Source organism: Penicillium cataractarum (assembly GCF_028827025.1).
Source record: "Penicillium cataractarum strain IBT 29864 chromosome Unknown utg000001l, whole genome shotgun sequence".
Classification (NCBI taxonomy): Eukaryota; Fungi; Ascomycota; class Eurotiomycetes; order Eurotiales; family Aspergillaceae; genus Penicillium; species Penicillium cataractarum.
Window position 1 is genome coordinate 5,162,411 of NW_026622737.1, and position 26,343 is coordinate 5,188,753.

General features: G+C 48.7%; 9 protein-coding genes across 9 annotated transcripts; 8 read left to right on the plus strand and 1 right to left on the minus strand.

Annotated features, from left to right (window-relative positions):
- Window positions 1-2,554: 2,554 nt before the first annotated feature.
- On the plus strand, window positions 2,555-4,167 carry N7496_001825 (uncharacterized protein; the record flags this gene model as incomplete). Its single annotated transcript, XM_056694756.1, has 5 exons — window positions 2,555-2,674; window positions 2,735-2,996; window positions 3,048-3,239; window positions 3,299-3,693; window positions 3,748-4,167. The coding sequence occupies 5 exons, from the start codon at window positions 2,555-2,557 to the stop codon at window positions 4,165-4,167; spliced, it is 1,389 nt and encodes a 462-aa protein (XP_056561485.1).
- A 194-nt stretch (window positions 4,168-4,361) lies between these two features.
- On the minus strand, window positions 4,362-6,262 carry N7496_001826 (fungal specific transcription factor domain-containing protein; the record flags this gene model as incomplete). Its single annotated transcript, XM_056694757.1, has 5 exons — window positions 4,362-4,912; window positions 4,965-5,145; window positions 5,205-5,380; window positions 5,441-5,711; window positions 5,768-6,262. 5 exons carry the CDS (start codon window positions 6,260-6,262, stop codon window positions 4,362-4,364), a joined length of 1,674 nt encoding a protein of 557 aa, XP_056561486.1.
- A 1,788-nt stretch (window positions 6,263-8,050) lies between these two features.
- Window positions 8,051-9,359, plus strand: N7496_001827 (aromatic ring-hydroxylating oxygenase subunit alpha; the record flags this gene model as incomplete). Its single annotated transcript, XM_056694758.1, has 2 exons — window positions 8,051-8,889; window positions 8,945-9,359. 2 exons carry the CDS (start codon window positions 8,051-8,053, stop codon window positions 9,357-9,359), a joined length of 1,254 nt encoding a protein of 417 aa, XP_056561487.1.
- A 672-nt stretch (window positions 9,360-10,031) lies between these two features.
- N7496_001828 (uncharacterized protein) lies at window positions 10,032-12,512 on the plus strand (the record flags this gene model as incomplete). The annotated part of the gene is made up of 1 exon (XM_056694759.1): window positions 10,032-12,512. One exon carries the CDS (start codon window positions 10,032-10,034, stop codon window positions 12,510-12,512), a length of 2,481 nt encoding a protein of 826 aa, XP_056561488.1.
- A 2,312-nt stretch (window positions 12,513-14,824) lies between these two features.
- Window positions 14,825-16,893, plus strand: N7496_001829 (uncharacterized protein; the record flags this gene model as incomplete). Its single annotated transcript, XM_056694760.1, has 3 exons — window positions 14,825-15,111; window positions 15,175-15,339; window positions 15,402-16,893. 3 exons carry the CDS (start codon window positions 14,825-14,827, stop codon window positions 16,891-16,893), a joined length of 1,944 nt encoding a protein of 647 aa, XP_056561489.1.
- A 935-nt stretch (window positions 16,894-17,828) lies between these two features.
- On the plus strand, window positions 17,829-18,635 carry N7496_001830 (MSF1 domain protein; the record flags this gene model as incomplete). Its single annotated transcript, XM_056694761.1, has 1 exon — window positions 17,829-18,635. The coding sequence occupies one exon, from the start codon at window positions 17,829-17,831 to the stop codon at window positions 18,633-18,635; it is 807 nt and encodes a 268-aa protein (XP_056561490.1).
- An 801-nt stretch (window positions 18,636-19,436) lies between these two features.
- Window positions 19,437-20,943, plus strand: N7496_001831 (ammonium transporter; the record flags this gene model as incomplete). Its single annotated transcript, XM_056694762.1, has 3 exons — window positions 19,437-19,853; window positions 19,916-20,751; window positions 20,832-20,943. The coding sequence occupies 3 exons, from the start codon at window positions 19,437-19,439 to the stop codon at window positions 20,941-20,943; spliced, it is 1,365 nt and encodes a 454-aa protein (XP_056561491.1).
- A 493-nt stretch (window positions 20,944-21,436) lies between these two features.
- On the plus strand, window positions 21,437-22,420 carry N7496_001832 (uncharacterized protein; the record flags this gene model as incomplete). The annotated part of the gene is made up of 1 exon (XM_056694763.1): window positions 21,437-22,420. The coding sequence occupies one exon, from the start codon at window positions 21,437-21,439 to the stop codon at window positions 22,418-22,420; it is 984 nt and encodes a 327-aa protein (XP_056561492.1).
- Window positions 22,421-25,367: 2,947 nt separating this feature from the next.
- Window positions 25,368-26,135, plus strand: N7496_001833 (uncharacterized protein; the record flags this gene model as incomplete). The annotated part of the gene is made up of 1 exon (XM_056694764.1): window positions 25,368-26,135. One exon carries the CDS (start codon window positions 25,368-25,370, stop codon window positions 26,133-26,135), a length of 768 nt encoding a protein of 255 aa, XP_056561493.1.
- Window positions 26,136-26,343: the final 208 nt, after the last annotated feature.

Here is a 26,343-nt window from a genome sequence, read left to right on the forward strand (position 1 = left end):
AGGGTCTTGGCAGGTCACCTCTTGGCGGATTGTCCGGCTCGGGCAGAAAGTGTCAGACCCTGAGCTGTGTGGCTCGGGTTGTACAATGGCATTTACTGATCCAACATTATTTCCCTGAGAGGTTGTTGAGATGTTAATTAGAAATGTTGTCCAGGGAAGAACCGGAATGGCAGAGGGTTATAACAGAGTCAAATGCCTGACTTGACTATCTATCGTTTTTGGGTAAATAAACACACCTGAATAGACAAAGACCGTTGGCCGAAATACTCAGAAAGTCTCCTTCAGGGATTGGTGGTCATATCTAGACTTAATTATTTCCACTTTAGGTAAAATCCTTCGCAGTCTGCGTGGTCTATTGCCTGAGTATGCAGAGTAAGCAGACGAGCCCAGCGCAATGATTGACCTATCTCATACCTATAGTCAATGGAATTCAACTATATTTGGGAACTCAGCGAAACTCCGGGATGAGCCCGGTCTGCCACAAGTACTGTGAATCAACCATATTCTACATAGCACTTCAATCTGTGAGCCGATAGGCGGGATGCCCTTAGGAAGTATGGTTGACACCTGTTATTCACGATCTGAGTTTGGCTGTCAAATTATATCACGCCGGAGACGTCTCTACGTCTACACTCCAGGAAGCAGTGAGCCTAAAAGCCGAAGAAAATCGGTCTATTCAAGAACGAGGGAAAGAGCCACGATACCTTCAGGCTGAGAAAGAACATGCACAAACGCTGGTCCTGAACTCTGTAGGAAGATCCGCCAGACACGAGGAAATCTCCATCGGAAACAAAAGAGGGTATACTAACCCAAAGAAACCGAAGACTCTCGTGACTTCGTATCAACCGTCCATTTCCTCTGATCCCATCAGCCAATCCGAAAACTCAAGCACTACTTCTCTGTAGCCAGTTTCAGCCGGGCCTGTCGGGCGACCTGGGACGCACGAATAGACTCCGTCAGCTTGCTCCGTCGTTTGTTTTCTCGTGCCACGTTCCACGCCACAGGTTCGTTTATACAGCCTCGAATTCGGCAATCTGACGCTCGCTCAAGCCGGGCAGCGGGTCACGGCTCCCGAAGTGAGCTTTCGTATTGAAAGTCTTATTGAAGGTAGTTAGTTAGCGCCATGTATGATTGTCTGAAGTGAGCTAGGCCAGGTCTAAAAGCTTGGCGGCGCGGATAGTCTGTATAGTCTAACATTTCTAGAAAAGTCAAGAGGCACTTGGAGATACTTTTATCTCGTGACCGATGGAGGGTCCAATGATATCCTGTCCTCGGCTGTCCCGAGTCCCCATACTCTGCCTAGAGTTCGGTTCGGGTGTGGCTGCCGATCTTGACAGGGATTCTAGTATAGGGTTTAAACTGTGTTTATGATCGAGCGAAGACAATTGGCTTCCACAAGAATGATAGATACAGTATGTACCCTTATCTACAATATAATATCATTGTCTTATATTCTTTATCTTCAAAGTGTGTGTATTACAGAGATCCATAATCATATCACTAATCCAATTACTAACAGAATCTCTATGGAAGAGTTATCCCGAATAGGTGATCGAACCCGCCAGTGCTTCAGATAATGGGCACCCAGAAGATCCACTGGCTGCTCAATAGATATCTCAACTGAGTATCTCTATCCAAGTCATGGCTTGTCAAACCCCGCATGTTGCACCTCCACGCTACGGCAAGACTACCGGTTCTTCCCCACACAAGATTACACGATGAACCCTCGTAACGATATGGGGGTTTGTTTGTAGCGAGAACTAGAAGATCAAGATTTATAATGGCCAGGACTCCTTTGAGTAAATGAAAAGTCTTGTCGATTTGTGCTTGAGGTTGCTGGTTGACATATAGGAGTCACATCGGATTTCTTAAACAGGTGGTCCGATGACCTTTGAATATCATTGTCGCCTCGGAATTCAGATTTGCATTCCAGCTCGTGGGGGCACCCTGTCTCCTTTCCCAGAGATCTCTTCGAATTTGGCAAGGAGCCCTCCAATCATTTTTACACCTGTCCGTCGATCAATTTCTTTCTCAACCGTCGCCTTCCGGTGACGTATTTCTAGACTCCTTCCAAATGGATTTGCACTTTATACCATACCTAGGAGAGAGTCACTCAAGGGTGTATCTTTCTCAAGAAGAGCTTGCATGGCCACACGAAATCTTCCAGTGGCTGCTGTGTATTCGCATCAATGCTAAAGATAGAGTTCTTCGAAGGAACACTCGAAGAACAAGTAGGGTAAACTTTATATATATATGGATTGTTCCTCAACGAAACATTCGCAGCGAGTGTCGATATCGGTACCTAGCCCGAAAATTTGCATTCAATTTCGTTCACCCCCTCAATCTGAGGATCTATAACCCCTCTTCTCCTCACATTACTCCAATTCGGAAATTGCGGGGCCCCACTCAGCGAAAAAGGAAAAGGGACGACGATGTTGTCCGTGTCATCAGAATTTCTGAGCCTTGATTGGATAGCAGGAGGGTTGACACGTATAAAAGAAACCAATCTGCCCTTGTAAGCGTTTATCTTATTCCTATGCACTGAATTTCCATCATGACAGTGTCAGAGTTACCTCCTACGAAGGATGAGATTGATCCCAAAAACTCGCCTAACGAACTGACTCATGATGTTGTGTTCGGCGAGATCACTGAAGACGGACCTAATTACCGCAATGTGCGCATCACAAACTAATCAATGCCACTATAATCCTAGCAGAATCTGACAATTCATTAGGTGGGGTTTGTGGGCACTATCATCCTCATGATGAAAACCCAGATTGGCCTGGGAGTACTCTCAATACCTACTGCCTTGGACACCCTGGGGATTGTACCCGGTGTCATCTGTCTATGTGTCATTGCGTGTATTTGTACGTGGTCCAACTACATTATTGGTACTTTCAAGTTGAATCACCGTGAGGTATATGGCATCGATGATGCCGGTGCTCTGATGTTTGGCCCAACTGGTCGAGGGGTCCTCTCAGTAGCATTTTGTCTCTGTAAGTATTCCAAACAGGAATCAGACTACGCCCTTTCTAACAGATTGGCAGACTGGGTGTTTGTTAGCGGCTCTGGAATCCTCGGTGTCTCTATCGGGTTCAACGCCGTCTCAAGCCATGGTGCATGCACTGCCGTGTTCTCTGCCGTTGCCGCCATTCTAGGATTCACTCTTAGCAGTGTGCGTACACTCGGTCGAATCACTTGGCTTGCATGGGTTGGCCTCCCTTGCATCCTAACTGCAGGTATGTCTTCATGAGTATATCAGTTATCTAAAGGTAAAAAAAAGGCTTACCGCTTCTAGTCATGATTGTGACTGTTGCCGTGGGCATACAAGACCGTCCCGCTGCAGCACCGAAGGCCGATGAGCCCTGGGTCTCTGATTATAAGATAATCGGTCATCCATCCTTCACGGAGGCGATAACTGCAGTCTGCAGTCTTGTATTTGCATTTTCTGGAACTCCAGGGTTCTTCGCTATTGTTTCTGAGATGCGCGACCCTCGAAAATACACACCAGCCCTACTAGTCTGTCAGGCCGGCGTCACAGCAATATACATAGTAATTGGCTGTGTTGTCTACTATTATTGCGGTTCTTATGTCTCTTCTCCAGCACTCGGATCGGCTGGAGGTGACGTGAAGAAAATTTGCTATGGCTTCGCACTGCCAGGATTGATTGTTACTACAACAATCTGCTCACATGTAAGTTCTTATCAAAATTTGTTCTAGATTTCGCTGACACAGTGATACACGAAGATCCCGGCAAAGTACATCTTTGTTCACATCCTGCGCGGCTCAAGGCATCTGAATAGCAATAGCGTCACCCACTGGGTCACTTGGCTCAGCTGTACTTCAGGTATTGCTATAGTCGCTTATCTCATCGCGAGCTCTGTCCCTGTATTTGACTCGTTGGTTTCTCTCATTGGTGCTTTGCTGGGAACCCTTATGTGTTTTCAGCCAATGGGTTGTATGTGGCTATATGATAACTGGGCTAAAGGTAGGAAAAGTTCGAGGTACTGGATTCCCATGGTTTGTTGGAGTGTTTTTGTGGTACTCATAGGGTGCTTTATTACTGTTGCAGGCACTTATGGGTCTATTGTTGGGATCATAGATTCATATAGAGAGTCTGGGGGATCAGCGGCATTCTCTTGCGCCGACAACTCAAACTCCACCTGAGGGTTGAGGCACATAGATTAGCGATAGAACTTTCTCGAGAAACAATTTTGTGAACTGAGTTTATTATGAATATTGTTGGACTCCAAAAAGGCTGTACATTCATATTTGAAACAATATGTTTATGGTTACTGTAACACCTGTAGGGGGCCCAATCTGCAAATTTTCTGTGTCTAGAATGCAACAAACCGCACAGCTCAGTCAAATGTATATGATGGAGGATCCTCTCCTGACAGCCAATCTGGCCGGACATCCAAGGCACCATACGGCATCCCTGGATTGTTGATCTGATCGACGATAGAAAGAAACTCATTGGAAGAGATCCCAATACTATCAAGGAACTCAATGTTGGCTGGAGCAAATGAGCCTGCAGAAGATGGTCGATTGTCTTGAACAGAAGACTGGAAACCCATCGCTGGCTCTGCAACGGGTCTTTCTCCCGATTGAGACTCGTCAGGAATATTCAGAGGAGCAAGATCTGTGAGACCTTGATCCGCTAATGTCAAAATTCGAAGGCCTTCTTGCTCAACTCGTCTGGCCAGTTCCTGGAATAAGCCCTCGATACGAATTAACTCTCGCTTTCGTGCTTCCGCAACCCGGTTGCCGGAGAGAATCATTTCGTCAAGAATTGAATGCGCCACATGGCCATATGACTGGTTGTCTGTATTGGGAGGGAAGAGCGCATTGGCCATGGTTAAGTGTAGAGCAGCTGCATATGTCAACTCAAGATCAAAAGGTAGGAATGTTTCTAAGCCCCAGTCAGTTGATGCGATCAGCCATGGAGATTCAATCAGTCGTACCAAGAAGGCCATTCTCATCACCAATTATTTGAAGCGTTTTCTCAGCTGATTTGATGCCAATGGATATCAAGGATATGGGAAGGGCCAGAAATTTCTGCCAGTCCTCTTCTGCCCGACCAAGCTTTTCAAGTCGCTCCTTGAGGACGGAGAGTAATAGCGGCCTAGTGGCAACGATAACACACTAGAGGAAGTTAATTAGACAATTCACAAAGCAAAGTGAGAAAGCTGGGCCTTGCTTACTTGATGATACAATAATATTGTGTGACGTGTTTCCTCGGACACATTGTCTATAGAGCCCTGAAAGCTGACATGGATCATCTTCTCGATTTCCTCGGCGTACCTAGCCATAGTCTCTAGGATGCTCCGAGTTATCTCTAGGAAAGTACCAAGTGGAGTCTTTTCCGTTTTGTATATAGCTTCATCGCATGACCGTCAGAGTTGTATGGAGGTAAGAAGGACAGCGAAGAGAGACTTACTACCAATAATGAATGAATGCATCCGCGTGATCCTCACTTGAAGACTAAATGTAAGATCTCTCGGACTGGAGCTTGGGGAGCTGATCAGCGTGGTAATTTCACTGTCTTTGGTTGTCATCGGAAGTCCCAAAGATGGCGAAAAATGGCGATCCATGGTGTACAAAGACCACCACAGATTGCGACACCGGGCAACTGTCGCAGCCCCAAGGACTTCTTCCGGAAGCTGCGTATGCATTCCTTCCAACTGCGCAATTCGTATCGCATGGCCAACCTAAACCGATACAAGTCAGCAAGGACTCTTGACGTGGGGGGAGATGCAATGCATACGTGAACATGAGCTGCTTCTCTATGGTCGATAGCATACAAGTACAGACCGACCAATGCCAGGGCCTCGATTGCTAGAAGACTATCCTTCCCAGTACTCGTATAGTTTGGCATCGCAGCCATGGCACGTGCAAAGAATTTTGCGCCAGGAGGGTCTTTCTGATTGCGTGGCCTCGAAAGAAAAGCATTACCGAGGGCCAGCACCATAAGGAACTGAACGAACCAGAAGCGAGGTTCAGCAGCCTTTCCATCTGAGCGACTATTGTAGAATTGACGAATTCGAGCGACGAACGAATCATGATCGAAGAATCTGTATGCCTGACCGAGGTGGAACTGAACGATTTGGAATAGATGAAGAGCATAATCGAGAGATGGTAAACCGCTTGTGTCTACTGGGTCGGCATTCGTGACACGATTCCATGCGAAGGGATAGATATCTCCATCTAGGTAAAATCGAGGTGTATCTTTGGCGGAATCAACGTCGAGCTTTTCTGTCATCATGACAATGAGTCGAGCTGTGAGGGACCATGCCGAGGACGGGGCCAGCCAAACTATCCAAGCATGAGACCATGAGAGAAACAAAATATAACGAGACAAGATACATCACTCACTCCAGTTCCTTTGTTCTTGATGTGTGTCTTTGATGACGGTCGTTGGAAGGGTAAAAGGGCTTGCCCAGATAGTGCATGATAAATCAGCTGCAGGCGAAGTAGGTGATCCTCCAGGCGCTGAGCCTAGAAGCTCTGCGGTGGCCCCAAATTCATTCACAATATGCCCTACATCGAGATCGTCATCAAATCGGAAACAGTCCTCTCGAGGACGCTTGACACCCGTTGCTCGTTGCCAGTTATATGCCTGTTTTTGCAAATCTCGAAGGTATCTGCCATAAGTTCCAGCCTATTAGACAAGTGCCACAAACGATGATAAGGAATTGGGGAATGATAGAATACCTTTCGGAAACTAAGATCTTGTTATTTCCCTCTGCAAACTGGCAAGTCAGGGATCGTCTTCGGCAATTTGCGCATGGCTCATCGCCAGAGCACTTTATCTTGCTCTGTCTGCAGGCGGTACATCTGCCCACGTTTCCATGTCAAACGGGCGTGTTTGTGTACGGAGCAACTGGGATCTTACGCGATAGCAGCCCTCCTTTGCTTCCTATTTGCACCAATTGAATCTGACCGCGGTGCAGGCTGCATTATGATCTAGCCATGAGTTCCAGTGCGACAAGATAAGGTCGTAACTCAAGAGAGCTGTGGCTGTGGTCGTTCTAGTCGGAACCCCGCACCGGCCAAAATTATTTCCTCCCCACCTCCCTATTCTGATCATCTGGTTGCTTAAAGTAGTACACACGACGAATTTCCATTTTCATAGATAGACGGTTCCCTAGGGTATGCTAATAGAGCGACTGTGTTAGCATCAAGGTGGGAGGGTATTATTTCCCTAGGTCGAGGCTTGCCTTTTAGTGTGCATCGGAGCAGTGAATGGAACAATTATCACTGATAAAATTCGCTTTCTTCCCAAGCATCTTCTCACTAAGGGTGATACTATTCACAAGATTGATTACTTCTTACCAAATGGTTACGTGGCACGTATATGAAGCACAAGTGTGACCTTTGTTGCCCAACACATGAACCTGGCAGCACTAATGATTCATTTTCAAGTCAACCAAGACGGTTCGGCTATGAAAACCGAGCCGATAGTGATCATGTGTGACAAACAGGCGATAAAACGCCACTATCCACGGTTTGTACGAGTATCTACAGCTATCCCTCGGGGATGCCGAACCCCCACGCCGTGGTCGGCTACGAAGCCGAAGGGTTGGGGTCTTATCATTCTGGGGATGTGGGGCCTCCTGTCAAAGAATCATGAACTATGACGATTCTCATTGGTCAATAATGGGATAGTTTGCAGTAGCTGGCCCCCAAGCTTAGTGGCGGCAACTTGAGTCTTTGAGATGTTGGCTTTCGGCGTCTCGGCTCTGCCGAGGAAAGGCAGCCCAATCAGCACAAAGGTATAGCTGGTATCAAGCACCCCAGTCCTAGATTGACGGTTCCAGTGCCTAATTTGGGCGATCTCACGCGCTAAGCTTTGGGTTACTTGACCAATTTGGACTATAAGGCAAATCACCTGATCGGAGTAGATAGCATACCCCGATGAGATACCTGGGGCGTGTTCAGGTATATATGGAGGTGAAGACGGCCCTCAATTCCTGATGGCATATCATCAGACACTTCATCGAATCATTACTTCAAACGATCTTGCGATCTTTCTATCGACTCAAACGTCATGGCGACCTCGATGATGCACTATTTCGGCTTCGGCAGCAATGCTCCTCCCTCTGCCAAAGACGAGGTGAAAAACGAACCCGTGCGTGCTTTGCCATCATCATGGTACACATCTCGGGAGATGTATGAGCTGGAGCGTCGGGCAATCTTCTCTAAGAGGTGGATCTTCCTCACCCATAGCTCACGCCTCAAGGAGACTGGTGACTGGCTCAGATATGAACTGGCTGGCTTCGATATCATTGTTACCCGTGACCGACAAGGAAATATCAACGCGTTCCACAACATCTGCAGACATCGTGCGTATCCAGTGATCGAGAAGGAGGGCTCTGGAAACTCCAAGATCTTGTCTTGCCGCTACCACGGCTGGTCCTACGGACTGAATGGCAAATTGGCCAAAGCCACCGGATTCAAAGAAGAGAATAGCATCGACAAGGATCAGAACAGCCTCTTCCGTGTTCATGTCAAGATTGACGTTAACGGTTTCATATGGGTCAACATGGACTCAAAAGAAGTTCCGGAAGTATCTTGGGAGGACCATTTCCGCGACGTTGACAAGCAAGAACGATACAAAGCCTACAATTTCGACAACTACGACCTTGACCACACATACGAGCTAGAGGGCCACTACAACTGGAAGATTCTGGCTGATAATTTCAACGAATGTTATCACTGCCCTACGACGCACGCCGATATCCCAGAATTCCTCAACCTCGACTCCTTTGATAGCGACCTTAAGGACGGTCACATTCAACATCACTGCATTTCCACGCCAGAGCAGATCGTCAAGGGTCTCTATACCGCCAGCACTTACTACTTCCCTGTCACTGCCATGGTCGTCTCGTAAGTTGCTTCACTGTGCGCCTGTTATATGAAGCTTTCTGACCTCAATTTACAGACCACACTTCATCATGATCCAGAAGTTCCTTCCCAGCAGTCCCAATAGCTCGAAGATGGCATACGAAGTCTACCGCAACAGGAACTCCTCAGACGCTGATTTCAAGCTCATCAGTGAGATGTACGCGCGTGTCATGGGCGAAGACAAAGTCCTCTGCAACAACCAACAATTGAACTTGGATCGAAACGTATTCATCAATGGTCAACTTCACCCCAAGTTCGAGAAGGCACCCATTTTCTTCCAGAGCACAGTTCGCGAGGTCATCACGGAGCACTTTGACCGCGAAAAGGCCGAAGGTCGGGAAATTTGGCCAGCGAAACAGAAGTTGGCATGCAACTCCAAGGTTAGCGAGAAGGATGAGGAGATTTGCGCCGCTATCAGTTGCGGAGCACAGAGCGAGATCTTGGCTTGGTGATATGGGATTTAGAAGCTACATGGCCCTCTTAGATGTTTCTTGGACTTTGAGCCCTTTTTATTGTAACTAGTTTTAGCAGAATGCATAGAATCTCGAGTTCGACTAAAGATGACTTTCAACCTAGAACATAGAGACCGGGAATGCAATAGAACCGGTGTAATTGCCTCAAACTAGCTTCAGATGTCGCAACAGTTCTACCCGGAGAACAGGTTGATAAAAAGTGCAATAACTTTGAGTGGCAAATGGCAGGAGTGGCCGCGAGAGCACACTGGTGTCAACTGTTTTGAGTATCCATCTGGGCATTTATTCAGCTCCAAGGTCTTGTCACATTAGTATGGCTTTCATTTAAGATCTATTTAGCCTAATAAACCAAATCACTCATGTTGTATGAGACATAGAGAGCAAGAACACCCGGGGAGACATTGAAACCCTCTCATTCAACCTGGACATGATGACCACTACATTTATATACTGTGGTACGGTACTCCTTATTCCTTTATCAGATCGGAACGGTCATGCTCTCGGACCTGCCCTCACCGCCTTCCCGAAAGGCCACCGCGCCGCAACAATTTTCGGAGGAAGCGTGCGGCCTTTACACTCTATCCTCAAACCTCTCCAAGCACATAAATTTCCCTTTCATGCAGTGGATGCTCTTGGGAGGCATCATTCCATATGATATCGCGTGGCTGCACGTGTCTAAGAAGGCCTTTGTCTGCCGCCTTAGATACCATCGCGGCTGGCCCCGATGAACCACTGCTTTTCCTTTACCCCCGATGGGCCGCGTCGGCCGTTCGACGAAGACGTCCAATCTCATCCTTGACCCGTGCTTCAGTCGCATCGAAGAATGGGAAGAATGCTAGCTTTCCTCCCCATGCAGATGTCCGTTCAACCGCTTCAACATTCGCACCGACCTGCCGGCACGCGAGCCGATGGATCTCCAACGATACGATCTCTACTCAGCTCGATGGTGACTCCTATGTCAAACTGCCCGGTGGTCACGCAGACGATGTGATTCAAGACAATAATGAAGGGAAGGACCCGGAAAATGTTCTGGATTCGCAAACTGCAAGCCAGTCCGTCTCGGCATTGGAAGACCCAACGGCATCCAGCACCACCAAGCTGAGTGGTGTCTGCGCCCGAGCGACAAAGAAACCAAAGGACCCAGCATCAGAGGAGTCAGACTTGTGGCCGCTTACGCCGGGTTCGCGTAATCGTGTCCCGAGGGGCCTGTGGGAAAGGAATTTGTCGCCACGGAATCGGAAGCAGGTTCGATACGGTGAATTCACCCTCGAAAGGCAAAAAAGCGAAGGAAAATTAATCACAAATCCAAAATCCTGGATGGACTTGCGAGATATGTTGCTGAAGGCGCAGCGGCAGAGCAAAAACACCACTCGGAGGGGCACAAAATATAAAGAACTGTTCATCCCCGAGGAAACCATCGCCCTCCTGTCTGGAGCCACAACGCCAGGCAAAGCTATGGAGGAGAACATTTGGCATCTTCCAGTTCGCCATGGATGCCTGGTACACGTTCTACCTCCCGAGAAGGGAAATGGGCTTTGCCGCAAGGTTGTCTTAGTGGGCTCGGAAGGCACCCTTGAACTTGTTGAGGATAGCATTAAGCGGCAGCAAGATCTGCAAGCCAGTGGGGACCCCCTTGTCGAAGTCCAAAAAGCGCCAGTGCCTATCGTTGCTTCGATACAAAAGCTACGGCAGCTAAATCGTCCAGTGCCATTGATCCGTGGAACTTGGACGACGCCTTCGGACGACCAAGAGCCAGTCTACATGAGTATATTGCTCGGAGGCGGTCCATCATTTGCGTCAGTCAAGGAATTTGCGGACCATGTTGAAGATGTGGTCAATTCGCAACCGCGGAACCCCTTCAAGGCGGCCAGGGAGGATGAACGTAGTGACATTCCCTATGCCGGGCGGGCTGCGACTTACCTCTCGCGGTTGTTTTCCCGCGATTCGAACCGCAAATTTTTCTCCACTGCTGCTTTGAATAGTGCGTTAAGATATCTCTACAAGTACGAACGTCTCAGTGTTGCTCGAACCGTGTTCAGCGAAGCAGAGCATCTCGCGACGGTAGACTCATATAACATTTTGCTGCAATCTGCGGCCTTACGCCAGGACAGGCGAATGTTCGAGTTCTTCTTGGAGGCAATGGCTCAAAGGCGCATTCGCCCCAACGCGGGAACTTGGTTGGCGTTGTTGCAGGGCATGCTCACGCAAAAGACCAAGGCCATGATCATCAAGGATATGGCCAAGAAGGGATATATGAAAGATATCAACGCTATTCGCAGTGCGCTTCAGTCGACAATTTCGGATTCCTTTTTTGTTCACCTGGAAAGCGGACGGGATGTGCACAGCTTCTTCGATCTCATGATCAAGACACATGGAGCGGATTGGTTCACTGCTTCGTTACTCAGCCAGATGTTCAACGTGACTTCACGCCTGAAAAATCGCGTTGCCATGCAGGAGCTGCTCGATATCTGCATTGAATATCATCTTGACATGAATAGCGCTTGTCTCATGCAAGTTCTGGATATGGTTGAGGATGACATCTTCACTGCCCTTGAATACACGTTCAAGATTATGAAACGGCTCTCATTCACACTTGAAGGCCATGCTCTGGAAAAGCTTTTCTTCATCGCCTACAAGGGCTGCCACTACAACATTTGTCGCGTATTGTGGCATTACGCGTGTATGGAGGATGCTGGGACCCATCACATGCGAGCGGTCGTCCTGGATTCTCTTGTTCGCAACGTGTCCTTGAGAACATCCTCCGACGATGTTAGAAAGATCTGGCACGTCTGTGCTGGCAAGGTGATTATTCGCCGTAATTCGCGAGCCAAATTCAGGATCAGCCAGGAACACCTCGACCAACTCCCTCCTGAATTTCACCACAACCCTTTTCTCTACTTGGTATCTGGCTACAAGGCCGGTCCTGATCGAGCACTCCAACTTCAACTAGCCAAGGCCTATATGCACCGTGACATTCTCACCGAGGCTTTTCCCAAATACTCTCTGCCTCTGATGTTGGAGGCCGCCGCTACTATGGATCAGGAGTGGGCAGGTAAACCCTGGCCTTTAGCATGGATGCTCCAGAATTCCATTGGAATTCCGACCACGAGGAAGTTCGAAGGTTTACAATGAGTCACATCGTTCCCGTTGGCTGCTCTCCTCTCTTTCTTCTGATGCTAGCGTGTTGCATTTGATATCCCATTGGCGCGGATTCGTGGAGACTTGTCATTTACCCTCACCTCACTCTTGTACTATTTCTTGTATATATTCATCCAACATTGTACAACACTGACAGTATAGAACACTTAGACTTGACATATAATACCAGAACAAATATTGCACAAACAGGTTTCCTTGTCAAAGACGAACTTCTTCTACCGTCGAGGTACCAACTCATCCATAATCTCATCTTATTCTCACGGGTAGCAATTAAACTTGTCCAATAAGTTTCCCTCTAGTAGGTGCGTTGGAAACTCTTCCTGGAAGCATATCAACTTTTCTTCACGCTTACCGGACAAATTCGCAACTATACACCTGCGGATAGAGCGGCACATCACCAACGACTTCGTAACCTACAAGATATTATTAAATGGGTATATCAAGCAGCCACCAAATTGATATCATCTGAGCTCGTGGCAACCACCAAGCTTTGTCAAGCTTTTTGCCATCTCTCTTGGCGAGCACGGATACGATGGCCGCATCTGACTCTCCCGAGTATAGATGGCACGGTCCAATCATCGTGTGCATGCCGATCATCGTGCGTCCGTGACTGGCTACCCGGACGGGGAATTTTGGGGGCTTGATGCGTTGGAAAAAGCCCTGGTGTCTGTGGTCTGAGGGTTGGACGGTTTTGTAGAAACTTCCGTGGTGGATCCGCTAGAAGGATTTTGCATGATGCATTGCATAGGCATGTGTGTGTATAGATGCTGGAATGGATGCTTATCTGATCAGAGGGGTTAAGGTGGTGCAGCTCAAGAAATCAATGATTGAGATCTGGACGGCGCGAGGTCCGTTTTGGTATTGGGTTGGGGGCTAGACTGGTCATTCGGCGTGGTATTCTTTAGCCGAAGTGATGACTTTGTTCGATGATTTCTATTTAATAATAGCATCCTAGGCGATGTCTCAGAGGAGCATAACCGTGTCGCATTGGCTGAGAGACCCCTGGTTAGCAAATGGTGTGATGATTGTGGTGTTGTATTCCGGAGTTAACCCGTCATGCGCGTGGCAAGCAAAGACGCGCTCTAGAAAAAGGTCAAGGGCAAACTCGTGGGTAGCTTATTAGCAGCGCGTGGAGGGGGGCGTGGGGCTATGCGGCGATCTTATTCGCTATCGAAGATGAGCCCAGCTGGAAGCACGGGGTAGAATGGAGTGATCTGATTGGCTAGCGGATTGGAGTTTAAATGCGACATGTGCTGTTTTGCCCGAAGCGACGAGATTTCCAGGTTCTCTTTCCTTTTTGTTGTTTATAAAAGAATAAATTCAAAATTATGGATTGATCCACCCCCTGAGCAGAGACAAGCAATGCCCAGAAAATGCCCAGCCGGCCACCCAAGCATGCGGCGCCGAAGGCGTTGCTTGTCTCTCACAGAGTTTGATATACGAGACTGATATTCATTTGTATACACTTTTGATTACTGATTCAAGCTCTCATTGAATTTAGATTAAACTTGCTTTTGCCCACTCAATCCACCTTAGCCCATAGTATTTGGAACCTAATACCTAGCCGGGCTAGCTACTTCTCCCCTCCGACCCAATCAGACCGACCCAATGACACGACGCCAGTCACTGTCTCGCCTTGCAAGGGCCGTTTCCCCTTCTAGAAGTGTTTTGCTCCACTTGATATCCATCATCTAGGTTCATTCTACGGAGCACGCCCTTCTCGCCTTCCCACTCAGTCGAGTATACCCACCGGCTCGGACTGCGCTGATGCAGGCACCAGCGGGCCTGTTTTTCCATCGCCTGGTCCGGTAACCTCGTCGGACTGGTTCAGACTGGTTCAACCTGACCATCGATATACCCACTGGCGCGTGCCAGATGGATCCCTCCCCTTCGGTCAGTGCACCCGAGATGCGATACCCCGACCTAGTGCCGGAACGGAAATTGCAAGGCTCCACCGGCGTCGCCAGTCGTGCGCTCTCCCATGCTTGCGATAGGATGATCAAACACTGCCAGAGCTGCAACTCTTTGGCTCTGCGCTTAGACCTAGTTCGAAGTCAGAACGTGGCTTTCCTAACTGACATTCGGTAGCATGGCTACGGGACTTTTCGCTGACGACCATGTCTAGTGGATGGGCAGGCCTGGTAGGATAAATACGATCATCTGCGCCTGTCCATAAGCCTTTTTTTTTTTTTTTTCTCCGAGTCACAGCATCGCCCTTTCCCTCCTTTGAGCTGACATCCTGTGTGGTTTTTGAACATTGAGTTCACTTGCTACCGTGATTCACAATGGATCCGACTACCAAGGAGACTATCTCCTTCGAGGAGATGGAGGTTCACGAGAAGGCCGCCTTTGACGATATCATTCGCCCAAAGGACTGCTATGCCCCCGATGGTACCTACTGGGCTGACCTGCCTTTGAGCCAGCGTATCAGCTTCTGCTTGGAGCAGGACCGCACCGAGGCGAGCAAGGAGTTTTCTTGGCTCTGGACTGAGTTCAAGAAGGACCCTCTGTCCCCAGTTACCCACTACTTCAAAAACTTTGTTCTTCCTGGTGCTGGTCTGGGTCTTGAAGGGTATGTGAAGACTACCGATCCGATGTGTATAAGGAGATAAACTGACTAGCGATTGTATAATAGTTACGTGCTGTTCTCCATCAGTAACAACACTGCTCTTTTCGATGCCTCCTTCGAGTCCTGCTGGAAGGGCAAGACCTGCGACAAGAACTGGATTGCTGCCATCAACTACATGGAGGTTATCGGTATTATCGTTGGCCAGATCCTGGTCGGTTACTTGGGTGATTCGTACGTTTTACATCTCACAACGACCCACCTATTCGAGCGATACTAACGTCTTATCCGTGCAGTATCGGTCGTCGCTGGGGTCTGATTCAAGATGCTGCTATCATGTTCGTCGGTCTCCTCATGCTCGTGGCCGCTTGGGGTCTCACTGAGAACGGCTGGGTTATCTGCTACGCCTGGTCTCTCTTCTTCTACTCCATCGGTGTCGGTGGTGAATACCCCATGACTGCTACCATTGGTATGGAGAATGGCTACGGTTCTGGCAAGATCGTTACTTCCCAGGATCGTCTGCACCGTGGTCGCTCCGTCGTCGGTGCCTTCATGATGCAGGGTTGGGGTCAGTTCGCCAACCAGGCCATCCTTATTCTCCTGCTGCTGATCTTCCACCACGGCACCGGCGCCCTCCCTATTTCGGCTACCGCTACCCAGTGGACTTACCGTGTGTCTTTCGCTATTCCTGCCGTCGGAACTGCTTGGCTCGTCTACTACCGTACCTACCACATGAAGGCTGCTAGCAAGCAGCTCGAGGCTACCAAGAAGAAGGCCTCCGTCACCGGTTATGACACCGAGTCTCTGAAGCTCACTTTCCGTCACTTCACCCCTCGTGTTATTGCTACCGCTGGTGGCTGGTTCGCCAACGACGTCTTCTTCTACGGTAACAAGCTCTTCCAGAGCAAGTTCATCAAGGTCATCAGCCCTAACAGTGGCAACAATGTCACCACCAACTGGCTATGGAACTTGGCCAACATCGGTGTCAGTTTGGCTGGTTACTACTGCGCTACCTGGTTCGTCGACACCAAGCTCTACGGACGTAAGTGGATGCAGATTGTCGGTTTCCTGATGTGCTTTATCCTCTTCGTCATCCCCGCCTTCAAGTTCGACTACTACCAGGAGCCCGCCCACATCCACTCCTTCCAGGCGATGTACTACCTGAGTTCGTTCTTCAACCAGTTCGGCCCCAACTGCATTACTTTCCTCGTCGCCGCCGAGGTCTTCCCCACCCCCATCCGTGGCACCGCTCACGGTATCTCCGCCGCCGCCGGTAAGGTCGGTGCCCTGATCATCGCCGTCATCGGCTCCTACACCACCACCCAGCAGCAATTCTACATCGTGCCCTGGTTCGGTCTCGCCGGTGTCCTGGTGACCTGGCTGTTCCTTCCGGACACCACCGGCCTGGATCTCCGCGAGCAGGAGCGTCGCTGGCGCTTCATCCGCGAGGGCCGTGAGCAGGACTACCACGGTCCTGCCGTGCACTCCAAGCACTTGTCTGTCTGGGAGCGCTGGACCGGCAAGGGCAAGCACTACAATGCCGAGCTGGACTACAAGATGAAGGTTGAGGAGTTCCGCGCTGAGTGGGAGGCTGCTATTGCTTCCCGCGGTGAGGAGAAGACTCTCTTTGACATGGATGATGTTGATGAGAACATCCTGCACGGCTCGATGCATGCCTACTTTGAGCGTACTAGCCCGGAGATCCGTGGTATGCGCAAGGAGGTCCAGCCCATTTCTCTGCCTGCTGCTGCTTCTTCTGAGGACCAGAAGACTCTTGGTGAGCAGTAGATGTGTGTGGGGGTGAGGTGGTGCTAAAGTATCATGTTGATGTGTTGTGGTTTCGGAGATGTCTTATAGATTGTGTTGTATGTTAATGCTGGGCTGGTGCGAGATGGATCCCGGAGGAGGAAATCTTGGCTGGCTGGAAATACCCCCCCCAAATTTTATAATTTCTTTGTGTCTTATCAGAATTGTTTGTTCATTGTTCTTGAAAAATGAGCGAAATACCAATGAATCTTTCTTTTTCTTGGTCAATCATCACATACTACTCTATGCACTTCATGATAGTAGGACTCGGAAGTCCCAATCTGTAAGCATGAATTATATACTGGACAAGGTCCGTAGAGGCTGTTCTTGCCGTCAAAGAGATGTCGAGGAAACCGGCATGTCTCATAGACTTGCCAAAATGCGGCCACTTTAACTGTAGAGGGTCTCGGGCAGATATGATTCGAGGCCACGGATCACATCATGGGCTTCTTGGACATAGAAACAAATAAATGGATCGCGAGTAGAGATATAACTAAATGGAACAAAAAACAAGGCCAACAACTATTTAGTTAAGTCTGTCGTCTCTTCCATAGTCAACACCGCCAGGACATATTGTGGAATCATCAATACCCATTGGGTGTTCCATCGAAAGTACTCAACTTGAGCGATTACTCAACTTGAGCGATAAGTCAATTCAACCTCTCACCTTTCGTTAGCGTACAAACTTACCACAGGGAGGATCAAAAAGAAGACTGATTCTATGCATAAACACGACATCACCATTAGGTATTCGGCTTCGGTGATAGGCAGGAGGACATGTGACTCTCCCGGAACAACCATATCTCCGGGCCCCCACATCCAGCAGCTTTCCGTCGCCTTCTGCCAGAAAAGTCCCCCCATCAGACGACCAGTCCCCGATCATCCCCCTGGCTGATGTCTTCCAGGACGCCGCCATCATGAAGTTTTTCGAGAATGTGTTCACCTATGACTACTCCTTCCCTGCCGTTTCTCTCGCCTACTTCCTCCGCTACCCGAATCCCTACTCCCGTCATGTCCTTACCACCGACGTGATCGACCGCTATGTCGATCCGGCCACCCAGCGCCTACATACCATCCGTCTACACTTGAAGAAATCCAAAGTCCCCGCTGGCATCCTCAAATTGCTGCCCAAGGGTATGGGTGGCTCCGATAGTTCCGGCCAGAGTTACATCCTCGAGACCACCGTGGTCGACCCCAATGAGGGCTGGATGGAGACCGAGTCTCGGAACATGGAGTGGACCGGCATCCTCAGTGTTGTGGAGAAACAACGGTATCAGCGCCATCTGACCGAGGATAACTCTCAGGCCCTCGATGGTCTCTCAATCGATAAGAAGGAGCAGACTACCGTGCGGACCACCGTCACTTTCCGCTCCCGTCTTGGTCAGGGCAAGTTGCTCGGGCGCAAGAAGGCGGAGGCGATTGATCACGCGGATACGGAGGAAGAGGCTCCCAAGAAGGGCTTCTTCTCCTCCTTGTCTACTGCCGGCATTCAGCGGACCATTGAATTGATCGGCGTGAGCAGAACTCGCGAGGCTGTGTTGAAAAGCAAGCAGGGCATGAACGTGGTTTTGGAACGGCTGCGCAGTGGTGGTATCGTCGGTGTTCTCGAGGGCATGCGCAAAGATCGCGAGGCTGCCTTTGGACCCGATGGCCCCTTCAAGCGCGTGTGGCTGCAAGGCAATGGCCTCAAGGAGCGTGTCCACGTCGACGACGATGACAACTGAAGTTCCGGGTTGTGACTTTTTTTTCTCTTCTTCCTTTTGTCTTTCTCCATCTCTTTTATCTTTGATTTCTTCGCATCTTCGCATCTCCGCATCATTGCGGTCTGAGCGTATCTCCCTGCATCTTCTGATTTTATCCAGCGTGGCGTTACTGGAGTTGGGGGACACTATCGACGGACACTCTCCCACGAAATTCTTTGTTTACCTCTTCTGTTGGAATTTGTGGATATGTATATTGCTTGGTTGGGTTTACATCGAGGCTTCTGCTCCTCGTGTGTGTATATTAGGGAACTTGGATGTGTTGGTGAGGCTGCTTATGCTGATGGAGGCATGCCACTTGTACAACTATGATATCAATCTATTATTCATTGATGCGCTATCTTGATATTTGGATTCATTGTCGCTTGTACTTGAGAATTTCTTGTGACTTGTCACTTCAGGGGCGTAGATCTTAAGAGCCGCGGCGCAACCGAGATACCTATGAAGGGAGGGAACTGAACGCGGGGTAGAAGAAACTAACCAACTACCCTGCAGTCGAAAGTGATTCAAAACAAATGAATAATAGCATACAACAAGACTGGTGTGAAGTAAGCCGCCCAGAGTCCGCTTTAGGCATGTTTATGCGGAGTGCAAGCTTATCGCACAGGATCTACTGGTCAACAGTCTAGTACTGATAAGATGCTGCAGTTTCAGGGGAGACAATGAGTGAATATTTGATTCGAGAGTCTATATGAATTAGTAAATTGACCCAAACCATCCTCTCTTGTCAATTCTGTCGGAGTCCGCCTTCTAGGCTCGGTCATAATGGCAGTTTCCGACATCTTAGCAGCGTGGGAGGAATGCTCCAAGATAGACACGCTCTTCATCCTTGTCTGCTGTGTCTTTTGCTGGCTGATTATCCCCGCAGTTGGCCTCGGTTATTCGGGCTACTCCATTCACCGTAATGGCCTTGCATCCTTTTATCCAAGTCTTCTCGTTATTGCCGTGTGCTCTATTCAATGGTGGATCATCGGGTACTCCATAGCATATGGAACCGGGGGTGGTATTATCGGAGGCTTCGATAAAGCTTTCCACGTCGGTGTGCTCGCGAATCCAATAGGGACGATACCGGAAATTCTGTTCTCTGAGTTTCAGCTCATCTTTTGTGCTACGGTGTGCGTTATTTCGATTGGTGGGGCCTGTGAGCGTGGGAGAATGCTTCCTTTGATTCCTTTTATCTTTGTATGTCACAAGTTTCACAAAGCATACCCTTGAATCATTGTTTCTGACTCAATTTCCACTAGCTCTGGTGCACCTTTGTCTATGAACCACTCGCGCATATGGTCTGGTCCGAGACTGGATTCCTGGGTACACTGGGCGTTCTCGACTTCGCCGGTGGAACACCCGTTCATATCTGCAGTGGAGCATCAGCCACTGCATTGAGTGTCTACCTATCGCATCCTCTTTTCCGATCAAGACGGTCGGCTTCTCGCACACCGCAGCACTTGAAGCTCCATCGGCCGCATAATAGCATGTGCCAGCTTCTAGCTTTAATGATCATCTGGAATGCTTGGCTAGCCTTTGACGCTGGTACAACCCTCGCTCTGAATTTCAAGAGTATAATGACCGCGGTTGTGACGAATATCTGTGCCTCATCTGGCGCATTGACTTGGGCTCTCATCACGTATCGGGAGACCGGCAAATGGAGTCTTGATAGCACATTTATGGGCGCTATTGCTGGCTTGGTTATGATTACTCCAAGCGCCGGCTTTATCGATATGACTACGGCATTTTTCTTCGGCATTGCAGGGGCATTGATTTGTCGCCAGGCACTGCGAATCAAATTTACGAAATTTGCCGCGCATTGGAGATGGGTTGATAATGGTGATACATTTGCAACGCATTGTATCGGCGGGCTGGTGGGTACTATAGCCACTGGTTTATTTGCACGGAGAGATGTGGCTGCGTATGATGGAGCCACGGAGATACTCGGTGGATGTTTCTTTGATGGGAATTGGAGCCAGCTCGGAATCCAGATTCTTGAGGCTGTTGTTGGGTTTGTATGGAGTTTCGTTGGGAGTTATGTTCTTTTCGCATTGATTGATTGTATCCCGGGCTTTGAGGTCTTGGCTACTGATAGGTAAGTGATGAGTGATCATTTGAAAACTGAGACGACCGAAACTCGGTCTTCAATCATAATGCTTGCTAATATGATGATAGTGAGATTGTGCTTGGAATGGATGCCTCGCAGATGGGAGAATCATTATACGAAGCACAGTGGGCAGAAGAGGAAGACTACTACCCATTCTCGGGCGAGTGTCGACTGGACTGAGCATGAAAGGATTGATAGACCATCAATTCGTTCTCAGAAATCTCTCCTTCAAAGAGTAGATTCTATGTCAACCTTCACTCTATAGCCCTATATTGAAATATGTTACCGCATTAGAATAATCATGCAAGAATATATAATTATGCTTGTGATTCAATTCAACTCCAAGATAATTATATAAGCCTTTTTTAATTTCATTACTAGCAACTTTTGGCTAACAAAAAACCATCCGAAACTTACTTTGTTTATAACTGACGACGCGTTTTTCTTACAGTCATGGTTCTTTGACCTCTTTGACAGGCGCTTCTTGTTTTCTTCTTCTAGGAGCATCAATGACTTTGAGTTGAAGGCCTACGTCATGACAACAAACATAAAGGTCTCTCGCTTCTCCATCTTCTAAGTCTTTCTTCGTTGATTCTTGATATCAACGAATTTCCTCACATCCTCATCATATCCATCACATTGATGATCTTCCCAAAGCCCATCATCCACGATAATGGCTCATGTCAACAATGTGAGCCCTCCAGGGGAGTCTAGTTCATGGATCGTCGAGGATGAGGAAGTCAACTTGTCCGAGCAGGAAATCATTGCTCTATACTGTCGAACTGGCCCATTCAGTCTAACTGGCACCGAACCTCCGGGAAATTTCAACGAGGAGGAGCGAGAAAGAGTTACCCAGTCGAACAGAATCAGCATCCCAGAGGAACCGGTTCCCACTGCCTTTGAGGAATTCCAGGCTGCCGGCTCAGTCCGCCAAACCTGGATTGAGAATCCTTCAGTGCCATGTCCTATTACTCGTTCTGAACTGACCGTTCAGCATCTTTTGGATCTAGGTTGGTCTATTCAGGATCGCGAGCCCTACTTGGACTGGTTCGAAGTTAATGAGATTCGGGGTCTTGATGTCCCACAAGACCCCGAGGACCCAACTGGCCGATTGGAGGACTTTGACTACCGATTTGAGGAATGGAGTGGACAGGGTGCCAAGTGGATCGGGTGGACTGGTCCCAGATTACTCGTCGTGTCTGACATCGAACGAACCCTAGATTCTACCTCCCCACCTATCGCGGAAGTGACCAAGATTGTGTACGAGAGAGCTTTTGATATCGATGGTCTCAAGTACGTCTTTTTCCAAAACGTCGTTAACAAGCAAACTCAGGCTTTCATCAAGCGCCTACTCTATACGACGGAACGTCTGGGATACACCTGGTACGATCGCCCTGGAGACCACCGTGTCTGGGAGAGAAACTCTCCAGAGTACCAGGCTCTTCTAGGAACTCGGATAGGGAAGATTGTTCTATATTTGATTCTTGCATCGTACCTGCGTGGCTCGCGGCGCATCACAAGGATCGTGACCTATCATATTGCAGGCTCGATGACAGTCAACATACGATTTGACATTGAGACTCTTGGACGTTCCTCGCGACGGCGCAAGTGTCTCTCGTGTTTGCAAGGTGGGCGCGGGGGCTGCTACATTTTGTAAGCTTTTAAGAGGTATGTCTACCTAATCTCTCTTTTTTATCTTGCACCTCCTCTGGAGGTAGGTCTCCTAATTCAAAAATTGATCTCAAATTATTTGAAATGTTACGTTTGATCATCGCTTATTCTTTGCATAATTAGCTTCATGTAAGCAGGCTCGAATCTATACGTAGAAGGACTAGCTATTCTAATTACTTCTCAGTAGTCTGCACGCCCCAGAACCCTTCTACAGTGGGTAGATTTTCAAAAGGAAAGACATTTGCCGGCAATAGCTTTTCCCTGCCATCTTGGGTCAACACCAAGCGGAGTTGGGAGGGAAGTCTCAGTACGATACCACGGCCGGGCTGCTGCCCACCATTACCCGCAGCACCGTTCTGAACTGCCAGCTTAGGCATCTTTAGGCTTGTATTTTTGTTTCAAAAAAATGTAGAAATCCTTTTATTGACTGTAAGGTGGTGGGAGAGGGAGGAAAAAATCCAGGGAAGAAGAGTTGAGGACGGGAGAGGGAGAGGATGGGAAAGGATGAGAGTGTAAGTGAGAGAAGACCAAAAAGGCGCCCTTAAGCACGAGACTCTCTGGGGATAGGCGGCGGCTAGTAGTTTATGAAAGATGGAAGGCATAACCCTACGTCCACGTGAGGTGACTGCCTAGTCTCTAGCTTCGTCTCTCACTACGTCTCATTCTCGATATTCCTTACACTCACTGTGGCAATCACCATCCATCGTCCACCATGAACTTGCGAACCCCAATCGTCGTATTTATTACTCAAGCTAGCACTGCTGAGCCGACACCGGATATACACCTGCGACATCACGGGTAACTACCGGAATGGTACTTACACTTTTATGTTCCCTAACCATTTCGATAGCCGTACTCATCGAAACATTCGTGTTCATTTTACAGTCGAACTCGCCGTTCAGACCAGCAGGAGAGGCGATGAAATACTTTCACAGATCTTATTAAGCGGGCTCAGCAACAGGATCGGGATATCTTGCTTGTTGTGGGTGGTTGGGACAGTTTCACTGCTGGCCAAGGAGCCTTTCGGAAGATGTTTCTGTGTGTCTGCGGATTTCATCCATGTGCGGAGCAAGAATATCCAGAAGGAACTCTCTTCTCGAGCATATGTTTTCTCGCAGTATTGGTAAGTTTTCGAAGCTTTGCCTGCGTGCTTCGCACCCTCGATCTCTAACGCTTAGTCCTTTCTGAACCGATGCGTCCTAAAGGCCGCTGCAGTATAGAAGACTGCATTGTACCCTTCGATATCGTAAATGTGGCTGGCTTCTGTTGCCCACCGATGCGTATTACTTCGAAGTCAGTTCCCGGAGCTATAATTGATATCAAGCCAGCCACTGTATAGCAATCATGATCTTTGCCAAGGCCTCTACTAAAGGAAGCACATACGAGTTCTAAATCGTACGACAGTCTTAACTTAGCTGCGGCGATTGCGGGAATCCACTCGATATAACTTGGTCGACCAGTTGAAGTCAACGTCTAGATCCTCTGGATCAAGGTCTCCTGCCCAGACGGCACATACAGTCAGCGTTCAAAAGTATTTGGAACACGCTACATGCCCCACTTATTATTCTGCCGGTTAAATCGCCTATTCATTCAATATCTCAATAACTAGTATGCCATCTTCTGTATGTAAAGATCTCCTCTACACGACGAGGTAATGGCTTAGGTATATTAACGAAATAGCCAAAAATTCAAGCGAATTTACTCGATTCGACCGCTTTTACGAGGACACATGTAGCTACTGTTGGTAGGCGGTGTATGAAAGCGGTAGAGGTGGGAAGTACTGTGTTCCAAATACTTTTGAACGGCCACTGTACATGGAGGGGATCGACGTCGTAAAAACGAGGGCAAGGAATCTTGTCTTCCCAACGATCAATCCCCATGGAGGAAATTGACCGGGCAGGCTATAGAGTTCCCTCTGGAGGAATATGCCGAGTGGCTGTACGGTTTGCTTCCATGCTTTCAATAAGGCCTTGACGAAGAGTGGCGAGATTTTGCGTATTAACCGTTCATGAACGTTGAAAGACTAAATTGATATCATCTTTTTTCTCATCTTTTCTTTCCACCAAATCTTCCATGAAAAAATGGTTTCATAGAGTCTGTTCTATTCATAGGTGATAGTTTAGCGCGGGCCGGTCTGGCCCGCCCTAATTTGGCTAGCTATTGCAACGTCTGAGCCTGGCTGACCGAAGAAGACGGTGAGCTTGATATGTTCTATATTCTCTTCTCTTGACCGATTTTCTTTAAAATTACCTCTCGGCTTGTCACTTAGATCGTAATTCAAGAATAGTCATTTGAAGTTTACTTCATTCGTCATGTAGTCGCTCGTCAACGATCTGACTTGTCATATGAGTAATGACATCCATCAAACATGGACTTACTGCCTGAACTTCCAGAATACATGGCCATCTCCCCTCAAATCACTTCCCCGAGTTAGCACCATCTCAGAAAGTATAATAGCCAATCAGGGAAAGTAGAAACCCTACAAGGCTCGTCATCTTTGGCCACTCGGCAGACAAGCGGTGTGAAGAGGTGACCGGCCAATAAGCAACCAACCACGGTGTTGATCATGAACGAATGCTTCTGGGCTCGTGCATGGCCATGTACGATTCATCTGTTAGTAGTTGGTCCGTGTCCTGCGCTGAAGTAGAGATAGCCCTGGGAAGCGAATGAAGAGATTCTATTTCCACAAGTCCTGTGGCTTCTCCGTTCTCATAGTCCGTGCTTGAACGCAGTATCACCACACCCACGAGTCAAAGTCATAGCGTGAAGTCATCGCTGGGATCTGAGTCTGTGTGTTGCTGTCATTCTACTTATAAGATTCTACTGATACAGAGACTTTCCGGTCCTAATCTGAGGTTCTGAGGTTGCCTTCCTCAGACTAATATATCAGCCGAACCTACTTATCTCCATTAGCTGGAAACCCAAGATTAAACATGATCGCTTGGTTCTTGTTAGGAAGTGCCATAGCCTATGGCTTGGTCATCACAATATACCGCCTGCACATCCACCCACTCAGCAAATTCCCCGGGCCTCGGTTGGCAGCATTGACGGGACTATACGAGGTGTTTTGCACTGCTTGGGGAGCTGATTCATTCGATGACGAAATCGACAGAATGCATCAAATCTACGGTGATATCTCCTACCATTCGCAATACCGAATGGCTGATCCTGTACTGACATCTTCGAAAGGTCCCGTCGTCCGTATCACCCCCGACGAGGTTCACGTCCAGGAGCAATTCTACAACCCCTACTCTGCCGATCGTTGGATCAAAGGCACCAAGGTTCTAGATGCTGCCAGTCGCCAATCGGGAGACACCACCCAACGCTTCCAAAGCAGGAAGCGATCGATTTGGCAGCTGCGATCAATCTTTCAAGTCGAGGTCCATCAGATCATCCGGGGCCTGGTCCGCAAGCACCAAGTGCATCGAGTGTTCAGCTGGAGGGTTGGTCCCGTCATCCCAATAACCGAGCTCCGTGGGACGCAAGCTGGATCCTCGGATGTAAGCAATCTAGAAGACGGATCTCCAATCGCCTCAGATCCGGCGCGGGGCCGATCGATGTCCAGGTCCGGCCAGGAGTGCAAGGACCAGCTCCCCACGCCGGATAAGACAAGCCCACGGACATGGTATCCGCAGGGATTCAGCGGGCAAGCATGGTATTCGCCGACGCAGGGGACGAGCAGTCGAAGTCTGCCGTTTTGAGACCCGTTGGGACTCCACAGAGTTTGAGGACGAGAAAGATCCGGGGAGAAGGAGCTGGAGAGTTTTGCTTATTGGCACATGGTTCCACGCGAGAGAATGGTAAAAGGGGAGGAGACTCTATCACTACCGAAGGAGGCGCTTTAAGGTTACCGAGCGGGGGATTTGACCGGACTTTGGAATCGAGTTTGATCGCAATGACGGGCAAATC